Raw genomic sequence first — 24,481 nt, 5'->3', positions numbered from 1 at the left:
CTGATGGATTATTTTAGGGTATTTCAACCTAATTTACTGAAATGACCAGTAGATGGCTGCAGTGATCCACACATCGTGCTCTCTTACTGTAGACCTGTGTCCTAATGACTTCCACAGTATGGGAAAAAAAATACTAATAATGATTAATTCATTAATTACTATTATAATTATAATAGTAATTGTCTGTTTTATACAGTCCTGGAACAGCCTGAGTTTTGAGTAATGATGTAACTATGGCGAACTATCCTTTAATAATGTTCAATACACAATTCAATATAATATTTACGTTCTGTGTCTGAATAAAATCAGCAGTGATTTATTTGATGTTATTGTTATTTTCAAAACTTAATAATACTTTTTTATTAACTTTTTTTGGTCGTTTTATTTATTGTTATGGTTAAAAGAAAACGTACATAGGTAATTACATACATGCAGCCACACACGCATACATATGTAAATTACATACAAATTTGCTCACTTAATTCTCCATGTTATGTCTCTCTGCAGCCACAAAATGAATATTCTCTATAGTGTTTTTAAATTTAAGTCGCTTTATTTCAAGGCAAACATTTAAACTAAACCCAAGAAAAAAATTAAAAAGTTTACGAAGACCATATTCCTGCTATTAACTGAACAACACAAGATAATAGACTGTGTATGGCAGAGCGCAGGCAGACTACTGTAAACGTGACAGCGATCTGATTGGTTATGGTGAGTCTGTCGTGGGAGGACCAATAATAGTAAACAAATCCTGTGCGCGCATGCGTGGTGCGCGAGTGCCGATGGAGGTTTGTCAGGGGAAGCATCTGTTGTTAGCTAAACATCACTATTAAGGTTGAGGGCAGTTTTTAGGGTTTTGTTCGACAGAGTCTGTAAGTATTTATATTTTACATCCTTGTTATTTTCTACATTTACGCGATTTCTATCATTTACGGTTTAAAATCATTGGTAATAGAGGTAAAGTTGCTAGCTTCGAAGAGCTAACCGTTGCACTTTCACTACTGCAACCACCAGCTAGTTTCCTCAGTTCCGCATGTTTTATGTTATATTTATTATTTGTACAAAGCGCATTTTACATACTCTATCGTGTGCTTTGTATTGTTTGGTTATGTTAACTTATCTAATGTTTTTGTACATGATAATGTTTACGTTTGGCCTAACTCGTTAGCCTAGCCAGACGACTTTTAAAGAGACGCAGGTGTTGGCCAATCAGCATCAAAGCTTCTGAATACGAGGCGGTGCGTGCGAATGGGCGTGGCGTGTATTGTGTACACACTAAACGGCCTGCACTGAAAGTATATGAGGTTTTGTTTCACTGTCATAGTCTTGTAAGGCTTATTTGCCAGCCTGTTCACAGGAATGCTATTCTTATGTAGTTTGTCATATGTGTTTTGATGTTTTTTTGACACAGTTCTGTGAAATTGGGTTGAAACATCTGTGGTTTAACAAAATCAGGGAAAGTTAATGAAACCTAACAACCCAGCATGTAAATAATGTGATGTCTGTGGTTTAAAAGACCCCACAGTGACTTGTCATCTGTGTATTTATATAATATTGGTCTTAACTCATCACGCATATTATAAAGCACAGGTTTTCAAACTGAGGTCCTGGGGGCCCCCTAAGGTGTGTCTTTGGAAAAGTTAAGAGAGAAAAAAAAAAGGTAGATTATAAATTTAAAAAAATGTGTAAATAAAAATAGAAGCAGTACAATACTATAATGAGTAGAAAAAAATCACGCTAGATACTAAATATTTTAGGGTTATTTGTATATTTATAATATTTACATGTTACAGTATAAATTTGGTCTTTATACAAGAAACTATATACATGCATTTTAATTTTTAGGATGGGTGTTCTTTGCACTAGGATGTCCCCCCTGGCATCTAAAAGATTGAAAACCCCTGTTATATATTACTTTGAAACTTGACTATAAGCATCATTTTTAAAACATGCTTTCTTATAGTCTTGAAATTTGCATTTTTCATTTTTCATTATTTGCTAATATAGGTCGGTTTTATGTTAATTGCACATTGAGATATTACATTCCAGTCAATTTGTCATACAGGTGCTGAGGACTCCGTTGGGCAAAATGGCATCCGATATGCCGGTTTCTAGGGGTATAATGACCTTTTACCCCACAGTTGAAGAGTTCAAGAACTTCAACCGCTACGTTGCATACATGGAGTCCCAAGGTGCACATAAAGCAGGCCTGGCCAAGGTTAGAGGAAAACAAACACTACACTTTACCCTTTAGGCTAAGCTACTTCTGTCAAAAATACATCCATGCATAAAATGATATTTATTTTGCTCAACTACAGATCGTCCCGCCCAAAAACTGGAAGCCTCGACGTTCATACGATGACATCGATGACTTACTAATACCTGCACCGATTCAGCAAGTTGTGACTGGGCAGTCAGGGTTGTTCACCCAATACAACATCCAGAAAAAAGCCATGACTGTGAAGGAGTTCCGTAAAACAGCCAACAGTGACAAGTAAGTCGTGTTGACCTTGTTACTCATTTTCCAGTGGAAATTGATTATAACCTCATCTTCTGCCCTTCCTGTTTAAGGTTTTGCAGTCCTCGGTATGATGATTTTGAAGAGCTTGAAAGGAAATACTGGAAAAATGTCACATTTAACCCTCCTATCTATGGAGCTGATGTGAATGGGACCCTTTATGACCCAGTGAGTAAACACTTGTAAGCCCTCTGAATGATTTCTATTTAGTTTCACTTTTGGTTTGAGTACTCTCTGATGTGAATGGAGTCATTGTTTCCTTTTTCATGTCTTACACAGGACATCAAAGAATGGAATGTAGGGCACTTGAATACTATTCTTGACACTGTGGAGCATGACAGTGGAATCACTATAGAGGGAGTGAACACACCCTACCTCTACTTTGGAATGTGGAAAACCACTTTTGCTTGGCACACTGAGGACATGGATCTCTATAGCATTAATTACCTACACTTCGGGGAACCAAAGTCTTGGTAGGTTTGCTTGTCAAACCTGCAGCTTTCACTGGAATGCAGTCCAGTTAACTTTATTTTGCTAGACATACATAGTTTGTAGATGAAACGTGAGCCCAGGGCCATAAAGGTACTTGTTGTAATTGTCTGTCCTGATGCCAAGTGCTAAATTTGTCTGGAATGATCTCACAGGTACTGTGTGCCTCCTGAACATGGAAAAAGACTAGAGCGGTTAGCAAAAGGTAAACAGCCTTTTGTGTCCACAGTTCTTTACAAGGAAATATTTTGTTCAGTTTATATCTGCTCACATATATTGCTTCCTATTTTCTTCCTAAGGATTTTTCCCTGGAAGTTCACAAAACTGTGAAGCGTTTCTTAGGCACAAGATGACTCTCATTTCACCCTCAATTCTAAAGAAGTATGGCATACCTTTTGAAAAGGTATGTTGTTGTGAGGGCATTTTGCCCCACTGATGGCTTGATTTTTAACATTAGTAGACTGTTTTAGGCCCGTTTCACACTAGATGTGTAAGCAGAGTGTAATCAAAACACAACATGTTGTATGCATAGTATGTGTGGGAAAGTGGGAGGGGAACATTGTCGCATCACAGCAGAGTATGCTGCCCAGCATAAATCAAAACATGTGACATACGGTTGTCAGAAGAGGACACCTAAAGACACTAAAGCACAACAGGCCTGCGCTGCATCCGCTCTGCTTATGCATCCAGTATGAAGCAAACCTTAGACTTCCTGTTTCCTCAGTGTACATTTGTTTGTAACTCAATTTGTCTGTTTTTGCTTTGTAGATCACTCAGGAGGCTGGAGAGTTCATGATAACATTTCCATATGGCTATCATGCAGGGTTTAACCATGGTTTCAACTGTGCTGAATCTACCAACTTTGCCACGAGGCGATGGATTGACTATGGAAAGCAAGCCATACTGGTAAAAATAAATAACCATTCAAAACTTTAGGGTTGGTTATATCACAGGAGTAAATAAAATTGGAAAATACATTAAAATATGATAATATAAAATTATATCTCTACTATGCTGGTTTGGTGCTCAAGAAACATTTCTTATATTATAGATGTTCAAAACAATTGTACTGCTTAATATTCTTGTTGATATTTTTTTTTCAAGATTCTTTGAATAGGAAGGATATGAATATGGAAGTATTTTGAAACATTTTTTTAAAACTGTATATATATATATATATATATATATAATATAAAACATACATAACATACATAAAATATTATTATTATTATTATTATTATTATTAAACTTACTAATATTTTAAGTATTATTGTGGGTTTCAGTAGATAATAGAAGGATCTTAATAAACATCTAAGATTTGAGTACTTAAATGGTTTTTAAATGTACTTTCTGGTTGTGGGACAGCAGTTTGCACCAATTCTGTAGAATGGCCCATATATAAACTGTTGTAATCTGTATCGTCTTTGTCAGTGGCATTTATCGTGTACTAAAACACTATTCATCAGTCTTGGTATATTTTTTTTTTCGCCTTAGTGTTCTTGTAGAAAAGACATGGTGAAGATTTCCATGGATGTGTTTGTAAGGAAATTTCAGCCTGAACGGTACGAGCTGTGGTTGGCGGGGAAGGACAATGCTCCCATTGACCACTCCAAACCCACGCCCGAAGCAGCTGAGTTTTTAGGTGGAGAGGCTGGAAAGAGTGGTGCTCACGAACTCTGTAACGAGAACCAAAGTAGGGATGGACCAAAAAAGAGGTGATAAACACTCAATGATCTTGTCATTTACACATACTGATATGTGAAAAGAAAACATCAGTTTTAAATGTTGCTTTTTCCAATTAAATTAGCTTGGCCAAACAAAGGATAGGAACCAAAAGACATAGAGTATGTCTGGATTTACCAGAGGAAGTTCTTCCAAAGACCGAAACAAATGATGAGGAGGTTGAATATGGCAAGAAAAGCCGCTTGACTATGTACACAGAACAATGCAGAGAGTATCCAGGTGCGTCATGTTGTAATGGCCTAATTTCTAGTCTTTAACTTTAATTGTCAGATTAAAGAAATAATTTTAAGTGGAAAAAGTCATTGTAAGTTGCTCATTTTCAGAACTGACAAACGAAGGCAACCTTAAGTGTTAGTGGTCGCTGGAACACCTTCAAAAATTGTCTTTTATGTCATACATAAATTTATATGAAATTTTATGAAAACCAAATCTATTTCAGATTTGAAAGATGAAGAAGATGACCTTCTTCCTCTAATGGGTTCAACCAGTTTAAAGATGCTTCCTGGTTCCAGAAGCTCTGCATCTGGGGAACATGTTAGGGGCACAGGTTTAAGTGCAGCAAACCCGTCATCAGTCTGTACACAGTCCTTCCCAATGCGTCATCTCTCTATAGCATCTGTCCCTACTGTCCCTCACTGCCTGTCAGCCGTGCCACGGATTTCCACCAAACCAGGTGTGGCAAGCCTTCTCTTTCATCGGACCCTGAGCCCTTCAGATGCCCTGCAGGTCCACAGCTATGCAGCCAGATCAGCGCTCCATAAACCTCAACAACCTAGCACAGAGAAACCGAGAGAAGACCTCAGTGAGCCGGACATCAAACCAGATGTGAGGCCAAATACGCCACAACCAAACACAAAGGTTGGTACATGTTGACTTAGTGTGTTGATATTTGATAGGGGCATTTTAAGTGATTTTTATAGTTGAGTACTCTAGCATATAAAAACGCAAGTAACTAAATATTATGCGGTTAAAAAAAAAGTTTGATTCTAAAGAATTTAAATAAGCCAGTGATTATTTTTATGCATTTGCTGTTAAGACATTGAAACTGTGTAATATTTGTATAATATTAGTTAAAAACAAAACTCTAAACACAAAAATCTGTCATAATTTAAGTAAATTTAGCCATTAAAACATTATAATGTACAGTACGAAAAATGGATATTCATTTTGATGTTTGCTAAAGGCAATATTTAACAATATTGTTAAATTATTAGTATTTTAATAATTACTTTTGAAAGAAATTACATCAAAGGTAACTTGGATGTGAAAATAGCTGCAAAATGAGCTGCACATTTTGCAGCTATTGACTATTTCAGGGGTGGCGAACGTTGGTCCGGGAGAGGCGCAGCCCTGCGTAGTTTTGCTTCAACCCTAATCAAACGTACCTGAACAAGCTAATCAAGGTTTGAATGGTTACTAGAAAGCAACAGGCAGGTGAGTTTTAATTAGGGTTGGAGCTGAACTCTGCAGGGCTGCGGCTCTCCAGGACCGGAGTTCGCCACCCCTGGACTATTTTATAGCTGCACATTTTATAGTTATTGACTAACACTGATAAATCTCTGATAACTGATATGATGCATATCATGCATTACTAATAAGGTGCATTTTTCTTTAATAGTTTGGTGTCTGTGAGGTTTTCTTTTTATTTTTTATTTATTTATTTTTTAAGTACTGAAAATGAGTACTTTTATTCAGCAAGGACATATTCATGTGCTAAAATGTGACAGTAAACACATTTATAGTGTTAATGTTCAAATAAATTATAAATGCTGTTGTTTTGAACTTTCTATTTTTTTTTTTTATTAAGATTCCTAAAAAATACTATGGTTTCCACAAAAACACATAACTGTTAACATTTAGAATGGTTTCTGAAGAATCAAGTGACTCATATTGGAAAGTCATTCATATTAGAATTCTATTAGAACTCTAACATTTATTTCTGTTTTAACTTTGTAGCACTTTGAGATTCTGTGTGAATATTCTGTGTAAATAAATGTTATAAATAAAATGTATTATTATTATTAGAATGTTTTCATATTACATTGAAGATTTTGAATAATAGTGGCTGAAAAATCAGCTTTGCCTTTACATTTTTAAATATATCCAAAACACTTATTTTCCTTTACTGTATTTTTCAGCCTTGGTGAGTACAAGAGACTTCAAAAACATTTAAAAAAGCATAGCAACATCAAACTTTTGAATGGTAGTGTACGTTAAATGTTTATTAAACAAAAAGCACTTTGACAACATCAATCCAAATGAAATTTAACTCCTCTTTTGCTTTTCCTCAGCTTGAAATTGAGGGAGAGAAAGAAAATAATAGCATGAAGAGAAAATTGCAGCCACTCAGTAAACTGCCTCGTTTGCATCCCCTGCTCAGAGAGAGCTCCAGCGATGACGGTTAGGATCTACTTAACGTTGTTCATTTATTGTCGCATCACTGTTTGTTCTTTTTCTAATTAGCTCCCTCACTCCACAGAGATTCAAGAGCCAGCAGCTGAGCCAGAGGAGACTGATCCCTGGGCCAAACTACTGGCTCCCATGTGGCAAAGCAAGCCGCGCAACTTTAGAGTTGAGAAGGATTTTAACTTCCGCATGGGCCAGCAACCTCCATACTGTGCAGTGTGCACCCTGTTTCACACGTACACAGAGGTAACACATGCTGTTACTATCATCACAAAAATCTCTGTATTGTTTAAAGTACTTTTGTTTGAGGTGGCAAACACGGCACCTTGATGTCATTGGCTGTTTGATGCTGCCAGTGGCTAAGAAATAACACTGAAGGCTGATTAGTTGTGTAAAGAAAGTAGTAATTATATCTTTATATTTGTAAGCTGATAACTGAAAAATTATTTGTACTGTGCACTTTCCCGTGTAGGGTGATGTAACAAACCTGGGCGAGAGTGGTTCTGCAACTGAAGGAGGAGACAAACAGAGGACCAAGCCACTGATTCCAGAGATGTGCTTCACCAGCAGCTCTGAAGGACACCTGTCCACCCCGAATCTGGAGGAAGACGGAACTTGCCGACTCGTCAGCTGTTCTGTGTGTAGTGTTCGCGTACATACAAGTAAGCAGTTTGCCACTAGCTGTAATCACTGAAATATCTGCACTTGATATGATGTCACAGCAGACAAAGCATTTTTCTAATTCTTTTATAATTGTACGTGCAGTTTATTAAACTAGAGACTACATGTCGAGTATTTCGAGTATTTCTACATTTTTACAGATTTTACTTTCTTAATACATATTCTCAGGTGTTTCATCATGTTCCATGTAGTTTGTCTACTGGCTATAGCTAATATTTAAGAGTTTGGGGTTAATACTTTTATTCAGCAAGGATGCCATAAACTAATCAAAAATGACAGTAAAGATATTTACAATATTACAGAAGATTTCTATTCCTTTTGAAATTCATCCAAAAAATCCTGAAAAAAATATCATGGTTTTGACTGTTGTCAACATGAAGAATAATAGTAATAATAATAATAATAATAATAATAATAATAAGTAATAATAATCAGAATGTTAGAATGATTTCTGAAGGATCATGTGACAAAGACTGAAATAATAAGGTGCTAAAAATTCAGTTTGCCATCACAGGAATGAATAGACAACCAATTATTTTAAGTTGTAATAATATTTCTCAGCATTTCTGTTTTACCGTATTTTTTGATCAAATAAATGCAGCCGTAGTGAGCATAAGAGAGTACTTTCAAAAACATTAAAATGCTAAAATGACCCAAATCTTTTGATCAATAGTGTTTATAACCTCATATAAAATGAGGGACTACATGGAATATTTGTGCTTTTTTGAAAGTCGCATAACAGGATTATTTAAAGTTAGATTATTTAAACACCTACTGGCAGTTTTAGTTTAATTTTTAAAGTATCTTCTTTTCAGTTATTTAAATCATTTAATATTTCTATATTCAAAATTTTATGCTTAAAACATTAACCTCAACATGAACTTATGAATTTAATTGCACGCATGCCACCTCTGAGCCTCGTTAAAAAGCCACTTTTGTGTTCTTCTGTGGAAAAAAAAAATATATATATATATATATATATATATATATATATATATATATATATATATTATTTTTATAATAAAAATTGTGCAGTTATTTAAAGACCACATGTACCTTTTTATTTTATTTATTTTTCTTTGGCAATATTAAAGGTTTTTATGATATATTTCTTTTTTTTTTGTTTTTGTTTGTTTTTTTTTCCAGCACATATCATCAGTAACAGAAAAAAATAATGAAAATGCAAGAAATAAGGAGATTGTACTTTATTTATTTAATGTGACAGAAAAAAACACCAGTGACACAATGTGACATACATAAGACCTGATATACTGATCTTCCTTGTGGGTAACACCAGTGACAATTTTCATTTTACAAAATGGCTGCTTCAAGGTATCAAATCACATGTTGTCAGTCATGGTATAGTCACTAAATTAAGTAGTTTAATCGAGAGGTCTTCAACCCTGCCAACACCTGCCTGCAATTTTCATGCCAGCTTGAGGAGCTTGATTGGCCGCTTCAGGTGCGTTTGATTTGGGTTGTAGCTAAACTCGTCAGGATAGTGGGTCCCCAGGAACAGGGTTGAAGACCTGATTTTATCCATTTGTATTCTAGTTTTTTACAATTTCCTAACAATAAAGTAGGTCACACCAGTGACTTCAACTAAAAGCTTCGCATAAAATCATGAGATAAATGAGAAACTTTCTGATAACTGAAAAGAGACAGTGGACTTAAGATGGGCCTTGTTTCATAGATCTTTAGGAAATATGGAGGAGGAAGTCAAGTGATGTCATCAGTGTGATTTTTGTTTGAAAATAAATGATTCCAGGGGACCACTACTATATATTTTTATTATATATTTTATCATATTTATTGAGCATTTAGTTTTTTTTATGCCATTCACATAATATATTTGATAGTTATGAATACATTATTGTAATTTAAATGGTAGAGAAACCCGTTTTTAACCTCAAAACTAAGCACTTTCCCTCTGTACATGGCTGTGGAGACGAGCGGTTCTATGGTGCTATATAATTAATTTAAAAACAAATATTGCCACATTAATAGCTCAAGATGATGTAATTGTCATTTTAAAATATAAAGAAATTGTAATCCTAAAGTGTTTCTCAAGTGTAATATTTCTGTAAAGGCTAGGGACAGAAAATGGATATTTCCATAGAATGACCCATGATAACCTGTTTTTTGTTTTTTAGAAGAAATGTTCATATTCATATAATTTGTCTGCTATCCATGTGTTTTTGAAAATGTAATAAGGTAATCTGATGATTTGTGACCGTTTTGTCTGCAGGTTGTTACGGTGTGTCTCAGGATGCTAATCTGGACGAGTGGAAATGTACCCGCTGTGAAGCTAACGCCATTACTCAGGTCAGTTAGATCATTTGAGTAGATGTACAATTTTATTCATTTCTTATTTTTTTGCTATGCATTTGAATTTGCTCTGCTATGCAGTTTTCTAGCTGCTAGGGGGCACTACTATGTCAGGCTGTCATGCATGACGAGGTTTTTCCAGTTGCACCTACTTTCACTCATCTGTTTGTTATTCCCAGTGGTGTGACTAAGTGTTTGTGTCTTTCCCTCAGGACTGCTGTTTATGCTCTCTAAGAGGAGGAGCTCTGCAGAAAGCCAACAATGACAAGTAGGTAGCCAGGAGCCTCTTGGTGGAGCCCCTTACAGTGAACACCAGTCTTTTTCAATTATACACATTCCTCTCAGCTGAATGACAGTTTTGTGAGCTGCCTCTTTCAGCTGCTGACAGCATTTCTCTGATGAAACCTGCTAATGTTGAAAATGTGGTTTTGTTGCAGGTGGGTTCATGTATTATGTGCCGTAGCAGTGCTGGAGGCTCGATTTGTGAACATTGCAGAGCGCAGACCTGTCGATCTCAGTAGTATCCCGTTCCAGAGATTTAAACTGGTAGGTTAATGTTTTGCACAGAAGAGTGAAATACCAATGTAAAGGCAGTGTTGATTTACATACAGAGGGAAAGTAAATTTGGTAACACTTTACAAAAAAAGGTTAATATTATGTACAAAATTTACTAATACATACATTATTAAAATTTCAAGTTAACATAGTGTGAACTAAAATTAACATATGTTAACTGACATTAAAAGATATTAATAAATGCTGTAAAAATATTTTGATTATTGTTAGTTCATATTAGTTAATGTGTTAACTAATGTTAATAAATGAGAATTATTGTAATGAGTTGCCGTAAATTTATATAAATTTAAGTTCATATTATCTTGGTCAGTATAAAAACAGCGCGGCTATTAATAAGGCAATCCGCATCAATTGTGAACTCACAGTTTGACACTAATAAATTAATAAATGTACACACTCCCTCATTAATATAATTTTATTAAAACATAGTAATGGTAATATGTACCCAAATATTTTTCCCTAATAAAGTACTGACATAAAGGGACACACAGAGACTTCACTAAAATGAATTAACTTTCATAACAATGCATAAAAAAAAATATATATTTTCGGAGTTTTTGTTTATTGCCTGAGCGAATGTTTATTTATTTTTTTTTTTTTTTATATCTATTTCTGTTGTTTTTTTTGTTTTTTAAATATGTATTTAGAATAAATGCCATTCTTTTGAACTTTCTATTCATCAAAGAATCCTAAAAAAATATTATGGTTTCCAGGAAAATACTAAGCAGTGCAACTGTTTTAATTATTGATAAAAATAAGAAATTTTTCTTAAACAGCAAATGAGCCTATTAGAATGAATTCTGAAGAATCATGTGACATTGAAACCTGGAATATTGTCGTCTGAAAATTCCACTTTACTATCACAGGAATAATTTAAAAATAAATATAAATAAATAAAACTGTTAAAATTGTAAAAATGTCACAATATTTTACAATTTTTTTTTTTTAAATTATTTTTTATGTATTTTTTAGCAAATGAGTAAGTTATGCTTGGTAAGCATAATGTACTTCTTCCGGAAGAAAAAAAAAAAAAGTAGGTTAGCAGCATCGGTATTTCTAGTTAGTTAGTCACCAGCACTGTTTGTATAGCACTTCTGTTAAGCAGTGTAATAAAAATGAATCATTACGAAATGGATTACTTTCTAAATTCATTATAATTTTTTGGTTGTTCACTTTGCCTGAATCCAAATGTGTTTATAATGTATAATGTTCATAACTAACAAAGGTTTCTTTTTAGAAATGCCAGTTTTGTCGTAAGTGGGTGAAGAAGACCACGGGTTGCTGCGTGCAGTGCTCACATGGCCGCTGTTCCACTTCCTTTCACCCGACCTGTGCACAGGCAGCTGGAGTTCAATTGCACCCAGATGACTGGCCGTTCGTTGTCTACTTTACCTGCTGGAGACACAAGGGCGGCACCCATATAGAGGTATAGACATATGCAGAATGATAGGGAAGTCTAGATATGAAATCTTAACAATGGAAAATGCACGTAGAAGCCAGATCTGTTTTTGCCTTTATCTTCATTGAATAACACAATAAGGGCATGATAAAAGGACACGTTCTCATTTGTTTCCTGGTATACAGCCTCTGCTCTGCACTGGTGGTTCTAACATAGGGGAAAACAGTGCTAAAGGCAAATAATAAAATACAGTTAACTGTGTAATTGCACATAGTTTGTGCAGATCAACTTTAAATCAGAAAAGAATATGCTTCCTGTTGTCTTGTTGGCATCAAAGATCCAATTTCCAATCACACTTTGTAGTACTTTGGTGCAAATTTGGCCTGTCAGTTAAAAATAAACAAGGAAGTGCTATCATTTCCTGCAGACGTTCAGGCAGTAGCTGTGTCCCACTTCTGGGACTGCATCCTTCAAAGAACATGGCCTTCAAAGGCCACGAAGTTTGAACTAAGCTTTGTTAAAAGACATGATCTAGCCGACAGAGGATTGATCTTTGCTTAGCAACTATGACAACTGGTTTTGGTGAGCAGCAGTAACATTAATGCTGGACTTAGAAACTGTCTGAAAACAAAACAGCTTGGTTCATTTATGTGCATAATAAAAAGTATAAGCTATAAATTGAATCACAATATAGAAGTCAAAATGTAAACAGCTCAGTCTCAGTGATTTATATAATAGTTTGGGTCGTGAAGGGTCCATTTGTCGTACCCTTCATGGCCAGGGAAATGAAAGCCGCATTTGAAGGAGGCTTCGAAATGGGACAGCCTCGCTGTGATGCATTTGGTCTTCAAATGCACCCATCTAAGAATGCAGCCTCTAAACTGGGAAACAGCTTGTGTGTCAAGGTTATTAGGTCTCATAAAATAAAAGATAATTTGACCTTTTTATGAAAAGACGAGGTTAGTTCAGGTCTGTTACTCCTCAAAAATATAATGATTATTAATGAATTAATTGTGAAAAACATATTTCAAAATGTTTGTTTTTTTGTGTACAATGACTTGCTTTCAGGGTGTAAGGAACATGTTATTACTTGGTGGTTACACCACTTTTTTTTTTTTTTTTTTTTTTTTTTTTAGTCATTAAATGTAGAGTTTTATTGAAAGGTTTTCTCAAAACCACATGAAACAAAAATACAAAGGGTGCATCTCTTAAAAAACTTGACAAGTATTAGAAGGAAAAAATAATAATTTTACTGTAACTTTGTCTGTGTGGTTTATCGGGTTGTTATTCTGTTCTTTGAGCCACTGGTATTTACTATCTGTTTCCACCAACACCTGTTATTATTATTTTGTTGTGCAGATTGGTCACTACAGTATGTAATGTCATACTAGATTACAGCAATCAAAAGGCTTGTAGTTATGTTAGAGCATTATTGTTAACACTGCAAAAGATGTGTTGTCTGAGACGTCTGATCTCTGATGTTATCTTCTGCAGCGCAACAGGGCATCTATGCGGGAGTTGGAGAAGGGACAGAAAGTAATCTGCAAGCACAGAAATGGCCGATACTACCACTGTGAGGTTGTTGAGCTGACAAAGGCTACCTTTTATGAGGTTATATTTGATGATGGCTCATTCAGTGATAACCTGTTCCCTGAGGATATAGTGGTATGTGAGGAGTTACACAGCTCAAAACAATGTTTGATGATTAAAAACAGTGTACTGAAGCCCTGCTGGTGTTTGTTTTTCAGAATAGAGACTGTAGTCTGCTCGGTCCACCATCGGAGGGAGACGTAGTTCAAGTGCGCTGGACAGATGGCCTGATCTATGGAGCCAAATTTGTGTCTGACCATATCATCCCAATGTACCAGGTCAGAGAACAACAAACACACTTGTGTACACGATTTGGGTTAGAGTTCAACTTCAGGCACTGCAAAGTAGATGCGTCACAGTATGATTGCAGCGTATTCTGAGAATCATAATTTAAGATAAAATAGGTAGTGTACAATACCATAAATATTCACATAATAATAAAGTGCAGTAATGAAGTGCAGTCATTACTTTTTTTTTTTTTTAACATGACATTGGCCTTCATTGTTGTTGCTGCTTTTGTTGAAGCAATAAGCTGTGAGAGGCCACACAATAGACTTAAATTTCAGCAGTAGGGCCCATTTACCATGGGTACACTCCTTACCCATGGTTAAATCACTGTAACCCACAGACTCTGCTGGTTTATTACTTTTATAAAATAGCAACGTGACAGACACCAGTGGTCAAATAATTATTAGGGGCCAAGCACCAAAAGTGCAAAGGCACCACTTGTATCTGTTAGATTTTTTTCTTCTTCCTCCGTTTCTTCGGTTTCTTCCACTCTTCAATCTGTGGCAGCCCGTAGAACCCATAGAGGACAGACTCAACATTAACCATAGCAAGTTTGAAGTCTCAAACTCTCTAGCGCCACCACTTGTCCAAAGTTTCACTCATGTTTATGCTAATAACTTTTGAACCGTAAGATCTAGAAGGAAAAATTATTGTTTCCTCTGAATCCTTGGCTCATGCAGAGTCGAATGAACACCAAAATGTAAAAATCGTAAGGTTTAGTTTTTTTCGCTATATTTAATAGTTCGAAAAACCTACTAGTTTGTCTGATTTTCACCAAAACTGACTCATCATCTTCAGACCATGCTGCTGAAAACATACGGAAATCAAGTTGATTAGTCAAACCGTTCTCAAATGTGAACGAATTCCACGCAAAAATGGATGTAAGGCTATATCTCTGCAACGGTTTGGCATATTGAGACCAAACTTGGTGTGTGTTAAAACAAGTATGACCTGAGGCTGCCTGCATAGTTTCGGAGCAGTGATACCTAGTGGTCAGGAGATATGAAAAATGGCTATTTTTGCTAATAACTTCTGAATGCTTTTGGCCATAAAACTGATCTCTTTAGATTTGGTGGAGCATGCTGAGTCAAACCATAAACAATTTTTATATGTCAGCCATTTTGGGTGTCAGCCATTTTGAATTCTGTCATAAAATGCGATAGTTTACGAACACATTGCTGTATCGTTATGAAACTCGCTATGTGTCTTCGGCATCATGCCTTGATGGTACTCAGAAAGTTTTGTGGCAGTACAACCCTTGTGGTTATAAAGAAACTTGCAAAAATGCTAATAATATATAAATGTATTAGCCTATTGTAATGAAACTGGTCTCAATATATTCTTTGGGTCATGCCGAGCACATAGATACCAATTTTACCATAGTCAACTGAACTTCCTGTCCGCCATTTTGATTTATGTTGAAAACATACCTTTTCTAACTCCTCCTAGACTACTGGTCTGATTTTCACCAAATTTGGCTCTGATAATCTTCAGACCATGCTGACAAAAAGTTATGGATTTCATGTTGATATACAAAACGGTTATCGTTTAACACATCAACGAATTTGCTGGAATCATGCCAAACTATTTCTGAGGTTGTATCTCTCGAAAGCTTTGACTAATGACACTAAACTTGTTGTTGAAAAAGGAGACATTACATTGACCAAAAGTGTCAGTAAAGATTTTTATAATGTTTATTTTAATAATTTCAAATTCATGCATATTTTTTTTCAGTCAAAGGATCCTTGAAAAAGTGTCACAGCTTCCAACACTGGGAATAATTTGTAATTTTTCTTGAGCAGTAAATCATCATCATTACAATGATTTCTGAACCATGTGACATTGAAGACCAAAGTAACAGCTGCTGAACATTCAGCTTTCCATCACAGGAATAGTACTTATTAAAATATATTTAAATTTAAATAAAAAATAAATAAATGAAGTATTATTTCTAAACATTAAAAAAAACTGCGGACTCCAAACTTGTGAATGGCATTGTGTACTTGGAATTAACCATTCTTCCTCCAAATACTATGGTTCATAAGCCTGAGGCTGATGCGGAGCAGGTCTAGTTTGTTTTTTTTTGTTTTTTTTTTCTTCCCCCACTTATTGACTTAAGACAGGGGTTTTCATAATAAAACAGGTAAAATTAAGATCAGAGGATGTGCATTAGGTTTGTAATTGTTTATATCTTAACTTTGTGCCACACAGAGAATGACCCTGTTGCCTATTAGCCAGCTAAATGAGATTTTCTGGCAAACATTGTAGCTGTCCTTCATCGACAGTGCACAAAATGCATACAAATTAGTTGTGCAGTCACACTCAAAACAAGAATGTTGTGACATTACCTGAAAGCAGCATAAATGTACACCATTTGCCGTTGCAAAGCAGTTTATATGCCATTTCATAATGGCTTCGTTCGCAGCTCGTCTGAGTAGAAATGTAAATACTCCTAATTCCATTTTATCATGACAAAATTAAAATGGCTCTTTGAATTACTTTCCAGGTGGAATTTGAAGATGACTCTCAGCTCACTGTGAAGAGGGAAGATGTGTACAGTTTAGAGGAGGAGCTGCCCAAACGTGTTAAAGCCCGCTTGGTGAGTGATTTTCTGCCAACGCTGCTTCATTAAATGATAATGTACGGTACACCATCAAGAAACTCATTACGAAACTACTTTCCCTGATCTGTCTTATACCACCACAGTAACCTGAACTTGTCATGACACAGTGCTACTGAATAATGAATGGCGTAGCAGACATTAAATACATTTCATTTCTTTCCCTAGTCTGTGGCGTCGGATATGCGCTTCAAAGGAGTGTTTGTGGAGAAGGAGGTGAAGCAAGACTCGAAAAGACAACGGGTGATTAACTCCCGCTATAGAGAGGACTACATCGAACCGGTCATATACAGAGCCATCATGGAGTAACAGATAATGTCTTCAACAAACAGATCAATTCGCCAGCTCCGACAACAGCGTAAACAGAAAAACAGGCTGGACTGGACGTCTCTATGTTTAAAGTGGACAAACATGTCATCACGTGATCAGACAACAGCAAATACGTGTCCACCACTGAGCCTTTTGTTTTTAAAAGCACCAAGATCAAGTTTTAGACCTTCAGGCTGAGTATGAATTCTCGTTGAAGTGATCTTACTGTGAACAGTCTTCGGCCAGCACAGATGAGAGTCCCAGAGATTAAGTGCTAGGAATGTCTTGTGTAATAGTGTTTGTTTGTTCAGACAGCACACAACTGGCTCAGGCTCAGCGGGGGCATTGGATGGCTCTCGAACTCCTACTATCTTCAGTCAGGTGGCGGTAATGTTTCAACTGTTTTTTAATCACCTCCCCGCAGACTCACCGACTGACCGCACATGAACAGACCTTTAGACCGTCAGACAAATCTTTAGTCAGCGTGAAGGCACCATCCCGCTGACCTTTTTCATAGGTCTTAAAGTGCTTGGCAATATCTGAAACTCATGGATGAATCTTGTCTTTATTAGTACGAGCAGCTCTCATGTGTGATCTACTGTAAACATGGGACATTATAGAAAACTAGCTTTATACTCTTACATTTAGGTGGATACAGCAGCTTTGGATTTTGTTTTATTTAATTTATATTTTTGTTGAAGTGAAAGGAATGCCAGTTTCCTTATTGCATATTAGTTCTGGATTAACTTTGTTTGTAAAATAATGTATTTATATGTGTTAAAGCCAGATTTTCTCTACTTTTTCTACTCTTAGTTGCATTACTATGCCAATACAGGTAAGAGTGACTTGTGACCAGACATGGTCAAACTGGTGCACTTATCCACATTTTTTTTCCTCTTCAGTTGTGTTTCATAGTACTTAAGGCAGGGAAGGCAACATCTTTATGCGCTCCATTTAAAGCGTGCCAAAGAGATGCCTCGTTTGAATCACATACATTATTTAAAAAAAAAAAAAAAAAAAAAAAAAAAAAAAGTTTTGTGGAGATTCCTTTAGCTGTATAGCATTACAGATCTTTGTCTTCAGTTGTTTTGTGCAGTAGGCATTACACTCCTTTGACTTGGAATATAGATACATTGTTAATTTAAGGCTAAAAACTTTATTTTTAAATTAAAAGCAATGTCTTCTACCCCCCTTGAACATTTGTTGTTTGTTTCATTTTAGACTTGTTTTCGTATCCCAACGCGCATACACATCCAAAGTCAAAATGAATGTAGTGCTGCAAGGATGATTTTGTAGGCCAAAACCCAGAAACATGCTAGCGCTCACTTTTCCATCATCCTGAAGTTAGTGGGGTTTTTGGATGGTTTTGGTTAAAGTTGTTTGGTTTCATGTTGTATTATACAACATAAAACATCAGCATTTAAAAAAACAAAAAAAAAAACTTTATTTGTTTTATTGTCTAAATATAGACTGAAAGAGTTGAAAGCTTATTGGTGCTATAGAGTAAACTTTATCATTTTATATCAGGTGAAATCTTACTTTATTGTCGAGGGAACCATTGTCAAAAAAATCCAACTTGTGACATCCAAATAAATGCAGGAGAATCATCACATTTATAAGAATCCAACTTGCAAAAACTATTCCAGTCCTTATTAAAGCAATAAGCCCCATGAAGCTGTGATTTACAGTGAATTAATAACGGCTAAGGGGCATTGTTAGGCACAATGCGAAACGGAGTGCCTAAAACCCCATTAGTTGTTATAAATTCACTGTGAACTATTGCTTCATGGGGCTTATTGCTTTTTAAAATGGTTATTCCATATACGTAGTAAGGTTTCACAAAATAAAAGAGAGCAAATAAGTGTAATGATATTTATACAAACATCATTCTTCCGCCAAACAATATAGTTCCTTAGAAACGGTTTCTGAGGAACTACATTGTTTGGCGGGAGAATAATGTTTGTATAAATATCATTACACTGAATTTGCTTTGCGCCATGCCTAACAACGCCCCTTAGCTGTTGTCAGTTCACTGTAAACTGCAGCTTTTTGGGCTTCACAGGGCTTATTGCTTTTAGAAAATGGCAATAAGCCCCAAGAAGACTTGGTTTACAGTTTTCACACTTTGCATTAAGAGATCAACTCTGCTTTGCGTCGTGCTTAGCTGTTATAAACCATGGCTTCACAGGGCTTATTGCTTTTAGAAAATGATTATTCCATAAACGTAGTAAGGTTTCACAAAAAAAAAAAAAAAAAAAAAAAAAACAGAGCAAATAAAGTGTAAATATATTAATAAAAACATTATTCTTCCGCCAAACAAAGTAGTTCCTCAGAAACGGTTGTGGTTGCAACAAAGTGACTGAGCAGCACACAGTAAACATAGGTGTATGTTTGTAGAGTAATTAACAACAGCTTTGAATGCGGCTCAACCAATCAGAATCAAGGACTGGAACTATCCATTTTATAATAAAGCAATAAGCCCCAAGACGCCGTGGTTTACAGTTTACACGTTTTGCATTAAGAGATAAACTCTGCTTTGCATAGTGCCTAACAACGCCCCTTAGCTGTTATAAACCATGGATTCAAGGGGCTTATTGCTTTCAGAAAATGAATATTCCTTAAATGTAGTAAGGTCTCACAAAATAAAACGGAGCAAATAAAGTGTAATGATATTAATAAAACTGTTATTCTTATGCCAAACAATGTATTTCTTCAGAAACGGTTGTGGTTGCAACAAAGTGGTTTCCGAGCAACACGCAGACGTAAACAAAGATGTAAATAAAGGTGTATGTTTGTAGAGTAATTTACAACAGCTTTGAACGCGGCTCAACCCAACAGAATCAAGGTCCGAAACTCTTAAAAGTACTCCAACTTGTACCACCTGACCAATGCAACAGAAATCGGAAACACTCAAAATGGCAGTGGTTTCAGCAGTAAAATGTAGTTAAGCAGTTTTGTAATAAGTAATTCCTCTAACTGACTATTGTTAATTGATAATGTGAGAGAACTCTGAAGCAAAAGACTCACAATACAGTTTAATAGTTACAAATTAATTTAATTATTTACTTTCCACTAAATACACTATTAATAAGCCTCTTACTCGGGCATCGATAACTGTTGATTGTTGTATTATGGTTTAGTCTATTGATTACTCAGATTACACTGATTAATTTTAATAGGATGTGAACAGTTCCAAGCATAATGTTCTGGGTTGTCATCTAGTAACAGTGATTACGACATACCTTGAATGCAACAATAGTTATTTGGCTATTGATTAACAGTACCATAACCACGTGGCTTAAGTGACATCAGCATTTCTCAGGAGTTTAGATAAAGGATCATGAGGATAAAATTGTCTTTTCTATGCATTAACATTAGGGCTGTAACGATAATCGCACGATGTCGTGAGGCGCGTTTAGTCAATGAAGCCGGTACTTTGATTAGTAGTAAAGCTCCATCACGTGCGTTCAGCTGGAGCGGCAAGTAATACACAGAGCCGTAAAGCACTGACAAGCTACGCCAAAATCGCGCGCAAAATCGAATCGCGATTTTGGCGTAGCTTGTCAGTGCTTTACGGCTCTGTGTATTACTCACGACCTCACGACATCGTTCGATTATCGTTACAGCCCTAATTAACATGCATCACTGAATAGTTTAAATGAAAGAGCAATTAATCTAAAAACTTGAGGTAAAGTAAATGGGGTTTAATTTGATGTTGACTTTCAGGTGTGTTAGAAAATCCTTGTGCGTCCCTGTTTGCTTGTCAGTTTATGCATTAGCAGTGATAACGTTAAAAGGTTTTGAAATATTAACTCAAAATACACTTAGACGCTGCCACCTACTGTCAACCAGTTCATTTTATTTATTTATATAGCGTGAAATCCGTAGGGAAATCATCCTTCACAAGTGTTTTTGTGTTACCGGGCTCTGAGAACAAGAAAAGCTGTTCCCAGTAAGCTTACGAGGGTGTGAAGGAGCTAATGAGGTGAATGTTATTCCGAGGCAGCTCTTCTACTTGACTAGGCTTGGAATATTCTTAGGAAGGATTCCTGAGGGACGGGTGACAGTTACCAGGTTATGCCAATTAGGTTATGTTGGATAATTATGTACAGTAATAATAGAATTTGTGACTGGATCAAGTTCATATGCTTATAGTCCTTTCAAGAGGTTGTTTTATGTATTTGTCTTTCACTTTATTTCTATTTGTATGGATATTCTAACAACCATGCCAGCTGGAATTTTTTTTGTGTGTGTGTTAAAGCCACATCCCACTTGATGTGCAGGATGATGTTCTTTCCAAGGTACAGGTCAAAGCCACCAATAATATTAAAATAATATATAAGCACCTTTTTTTATTATTATGTCAAGTATTAGCATTACAGTATCAGCCATTCTAATATCCTCTTACCATTTCCTACCTCAGCTCCTCACACTGTAGCTCTGATTTGTGTAGAATCTAAATGATCTCCGCTTCTACTGTGTTGTGGAAGGGAAGTGGCTAAACATGCAAAAGCTAGCGACAACACATCAGGTGCATTTAAAACGATTTCCCTTATGAAGTCAAGTCACCTTTATTTCTACAATACAGGCTGTGTCAAAGCAGCTTTACTGTGACAAACAAGAAAAAGCAGAAGCAATTATAGAAGCACAGCAATGGAGACTAAATATTCTGCTGTAAAGCAGTTCTAAAAGACAATAGTAGTGTCATTATGTTGCTCATGCCACTTCAGATCAATAACTATGTGAAGTTATTAGTTATTCACATAGTTAACACAAAGGAAACAGTGTTGTTATTCAGCTCAAGTCATTTTAATGTTGATTCAGTTCATTTCAATACTGGTGCAAGTGATTAAGCTGTAAAACAGCTCTACGGAAAGTAATAGTGCCATCATCCAAGTTTTGTTTTCATCAAGAATGATAAAGTCTTCTGTAGTAAACAACTTCTAAATGATTCATTTTGAGATGACACTTCTAACTATAATGATAATGATAACCAAAGTTTTAATAATCATTCTAATTCTAAGAGAATAGCCTAGAAAGGTCTGTTCACACCGACTATTAAGATTACCAAAACTATAATGATAACTCTATTCGTGTCCACACCAATTAACAAGAACATTGTTTATTATAAGTGTACACTGATTGGCTGTCCATGTTGTTTTTTAATCTTTCATTAGCTGGTATCGATCCTATATGCTGTTACTGTTATTGTAATGTGGACTGTGCTATTATTTTACATTTAGAATGATTTAAAACTATCTTTATCGTTATAGTTATTGTCTGTGGTGTGAATAGGCCTTAACACCGCAACTGTAACACTGGAATAAGTTTCAGAACAATTTGTTTTCCTGCTGATGACAGATAAAAACATTGACAGCCAATAAGAATCTATCCTGCTTTAAAGAGCCCGATCTTTTAAAGCATTAGTCAATAAACAGAATGCATACAGTTGAGGTCAAAAGTTTACATACACCTTTCAGAATCTACAAAATGTTCATTATTTTACCAAAATAAGAGGGATCATGCAAAATGCATGTTTTTTTTTTCTTTTTTATTTAGTATTGACCTGAATAAGATATTTCACATAAAAGACGCTTACATATAGTCCACAAGAGAAAATAATAGTTGAATTTATAAAAATGACCCTGTTCAAAAGTTTACATACACTTGATTCTTAATACTGTGTTGTTACCTGAATGATCCACAGCGTTTTTGTTTTTTTTTTTTTTTTTTTTGTTTTGTTTTGTTTTGTTTTTTGTTTTTTTGGTCATAATTGTTCATCATGATTCTCTTTGTCCTGAACAGTTAAACTGCCTGCTGTTCCTCAGACAAATCCTTCAGGTCTCACAAATTCTTTGGTTTTTTAACATTTTTGTGTATTTGAACCCTTTCCAACAATGACTGTATGATTTTGAGATCCATCTTTTCACACTGAGGACAACTGAGGGACTCATGTGCAACTATTACAGAAGGTTTTAACACTTACTGATGCTCCAGAAGGAAAAACGATGCGTTAAGAGCCGGTGGGTGAACACTTTTTTAATTGAAGATCAGGGTAAAATGTAACTAATTTTGTCTTCTGTGAAACATGTAAGTATCTTCTGTAGCTTCTGAAGGGCAGTACCAAATGAAAAAATATATTTACAGGCAAAATAAGAAAAATGTACACATCTTCATTCTGTTCAAAAAGTTTAATGCATCATTTTTCCCTTTTGGAGCATCAGTGAACGTTTGAACCTTCTGTAATAGTTGCATATGAGTCCCTCAGTTGTCCTCAGTGTGAAAAGATGGATCTCAAAATAATACAGTCATTGTTGGAAAGGGTTCAAATACACAAAAATGCTGAAAAACCAAATAATTTGTGGGACCTGGTGGATTTTTCTGAAGAACAGCGGGCAGTTTAACTGTTCAGGACAAACAGGGGACACATAAACAACTAACAAAAAAAAAAAAAAAAACTGTGGATCATTCGGGTAACAGTATTAATAATCAAGTGCATGTAAACTTTTGAAACATTTTATGTGAAATATCTTATTCGGGTCAGTACTGAATCAAAAAATAATTTGCATTTTGTATGACCCCCTTTTATTTTGGTAAAATAATTAACATTTTGCAGATTCTGCAAGGTCTATGTAAACTTTTGACCTCAACTGTAAGTGCTAATAATAAACTGAATTTTAACGTGTGTTGGTGTGGAAGCTATATTATCATTATAGGTATTCTTATAATTATGGTTCTTTTTGTGAACGGGCAATTAAGCCTAGTATCGACAAGTCTTTATGAGTCACTTAAACAATCACTCAACTAATTTGCTCAACAACTGATTCATTCAGGAACGAAATTGCACTGATGTGTGTTCTTTGGAGACTCAATAGTTGTTTGTACTTTGGTTACGTTTGGAACTATTTATGTTGCTGTAGTTAAAATACAGAGAAATTCAGGCAATCTTGTGTATAAAATATAAGTTTCTTAGTATTAACTTTTTATTAAAATATTGTGTCCACTTATTTGGTCTCTCAGTTCCTGGACAATGTGAAATTCATTTATTTACACTGATTCTTATGTAAGCAATACTTCCAATATTTTTTTCTTTTGTATAGCTCAGGAAGTAAATACTGAAGTGGTGTCATCTACTCAAATAGTAATCAGACACGCTTTGCATTAAGAGATAAACTACAGCAGGGTAGAGCTGTAATGAAATAGAGGTATTTGTTCTAAACATATATATATACATATATATATATATATATATATATATATATATATATATAGGTAAATATCATCTGTTTGCTTGACACACAGATGCCTTTATATTCATCGAATGCATGGCAATAAAGTATGGTATTGACAAACGGTATCTGATAACCTGCGTAAAGCCCTTCTGGACACTGGTACCTAACACAACCACAGGCTTCGAGCCAGCTGGATTGAGAAATGGTCACGCCAGTCGAGGAACAGACAAATTGTATGCTAAATAAAGCATGTTATGATCTATAACAAGAACGATAGCCTGCTGAGTGAGCACTGGGTGAAT

General features: G+C 35.4%; 1 protein-coding gene across 1 annotated transcript; it reads left to right on the top strand.

Annotated features, from left to right (window-relative positions):
- The first annotated feature begins 758 nt into the window (after window positions 1-758).
- On the top strand, window positions 759-17,984 carry kdm4ab (lysine (K)-specific demethylase 4A, genome duplicate b). The gene is made up of 22 exons (XM_051134091.1): window positions 759-872; window positions 2,066-2,218; window positions 2,319-2,494; window positions 2,572-2,686; window positions 2,798-2,991; window positions 3,163-3,212; window positions 3,307-3,410; window positions 3,776-3,913; window positions 4,502-4,722; window positions 4,815-4,969; window positions 5,190-5,608; window positions 7,042-7,150; window positions 7,230-7,402; window positions 7,629-7,818; window positions 10,086-10,162; window positions 10,378-10,433; window positions 10,603-10,711; window positions 11,979-12,167; window positions 13,635-13,805; window positions 13,889-14,008; window positions 16,525-16,617; window positions 16,807-17,984. Exons 2-22 carry the CDS (start codon window positions 2,090-2,092, stop codon window positions 16,945-16,947), a joined length of 3,129 nt encoding a protein of 1,042 aa, XP_050990048.1. The 5' UTR covers window positions 759-872; window positions 2,066-2,089; the 3' UTR covers window positions 16,948-17,984.
- The last annotated feature ends 6,497 nt before the right edge of the window (window positions 17,985-24,481 follow it).

The sequence above is a fragment of the Labeo rohita genome, chromosome 2 (assembly GCF_022985175.1).
Source record: "Labeo rohita strain BAU-BD-2019 chromosome 2, IGBB_LRoh.1.0, whole genome shotgun sequence".
Classification (NCBI taxonomy): domain Eukaryota; kingdom Metazoa; phylum Chordata; class Actinopteri; order Cypriniformes; family Cyprinidae; genus Labeo; species Labeo rohita.
Note: the sequence above shows the minus strand (reverse complement) of the source record. Positions and strands in the feature narration are given on the sequence as shown.

Coding starts and splice junctions, on each gene's coding strand:
- kdm4ab (XM_051134091.1), top strand. CDS start 2,090: ATGGCATCCGATATGCCGGTTTCTAGGGGTATAATGACCTTTTACCCC. Junction 3,213..3,306: donor ACTAGAGCGGTTAGCAAAAG/GTAAACAGCCTT, acceptor TTTCTTCCTAAG/GATTTTTCCCTGGAAGTTCA. Junction 10,712..11,978: donor CGTTCCAGAGATTTAAACTG/GTAGGTTAATGT, acceptor GTTTCTTTTTAG/AAATGCCAGTTTTGTCGTAA.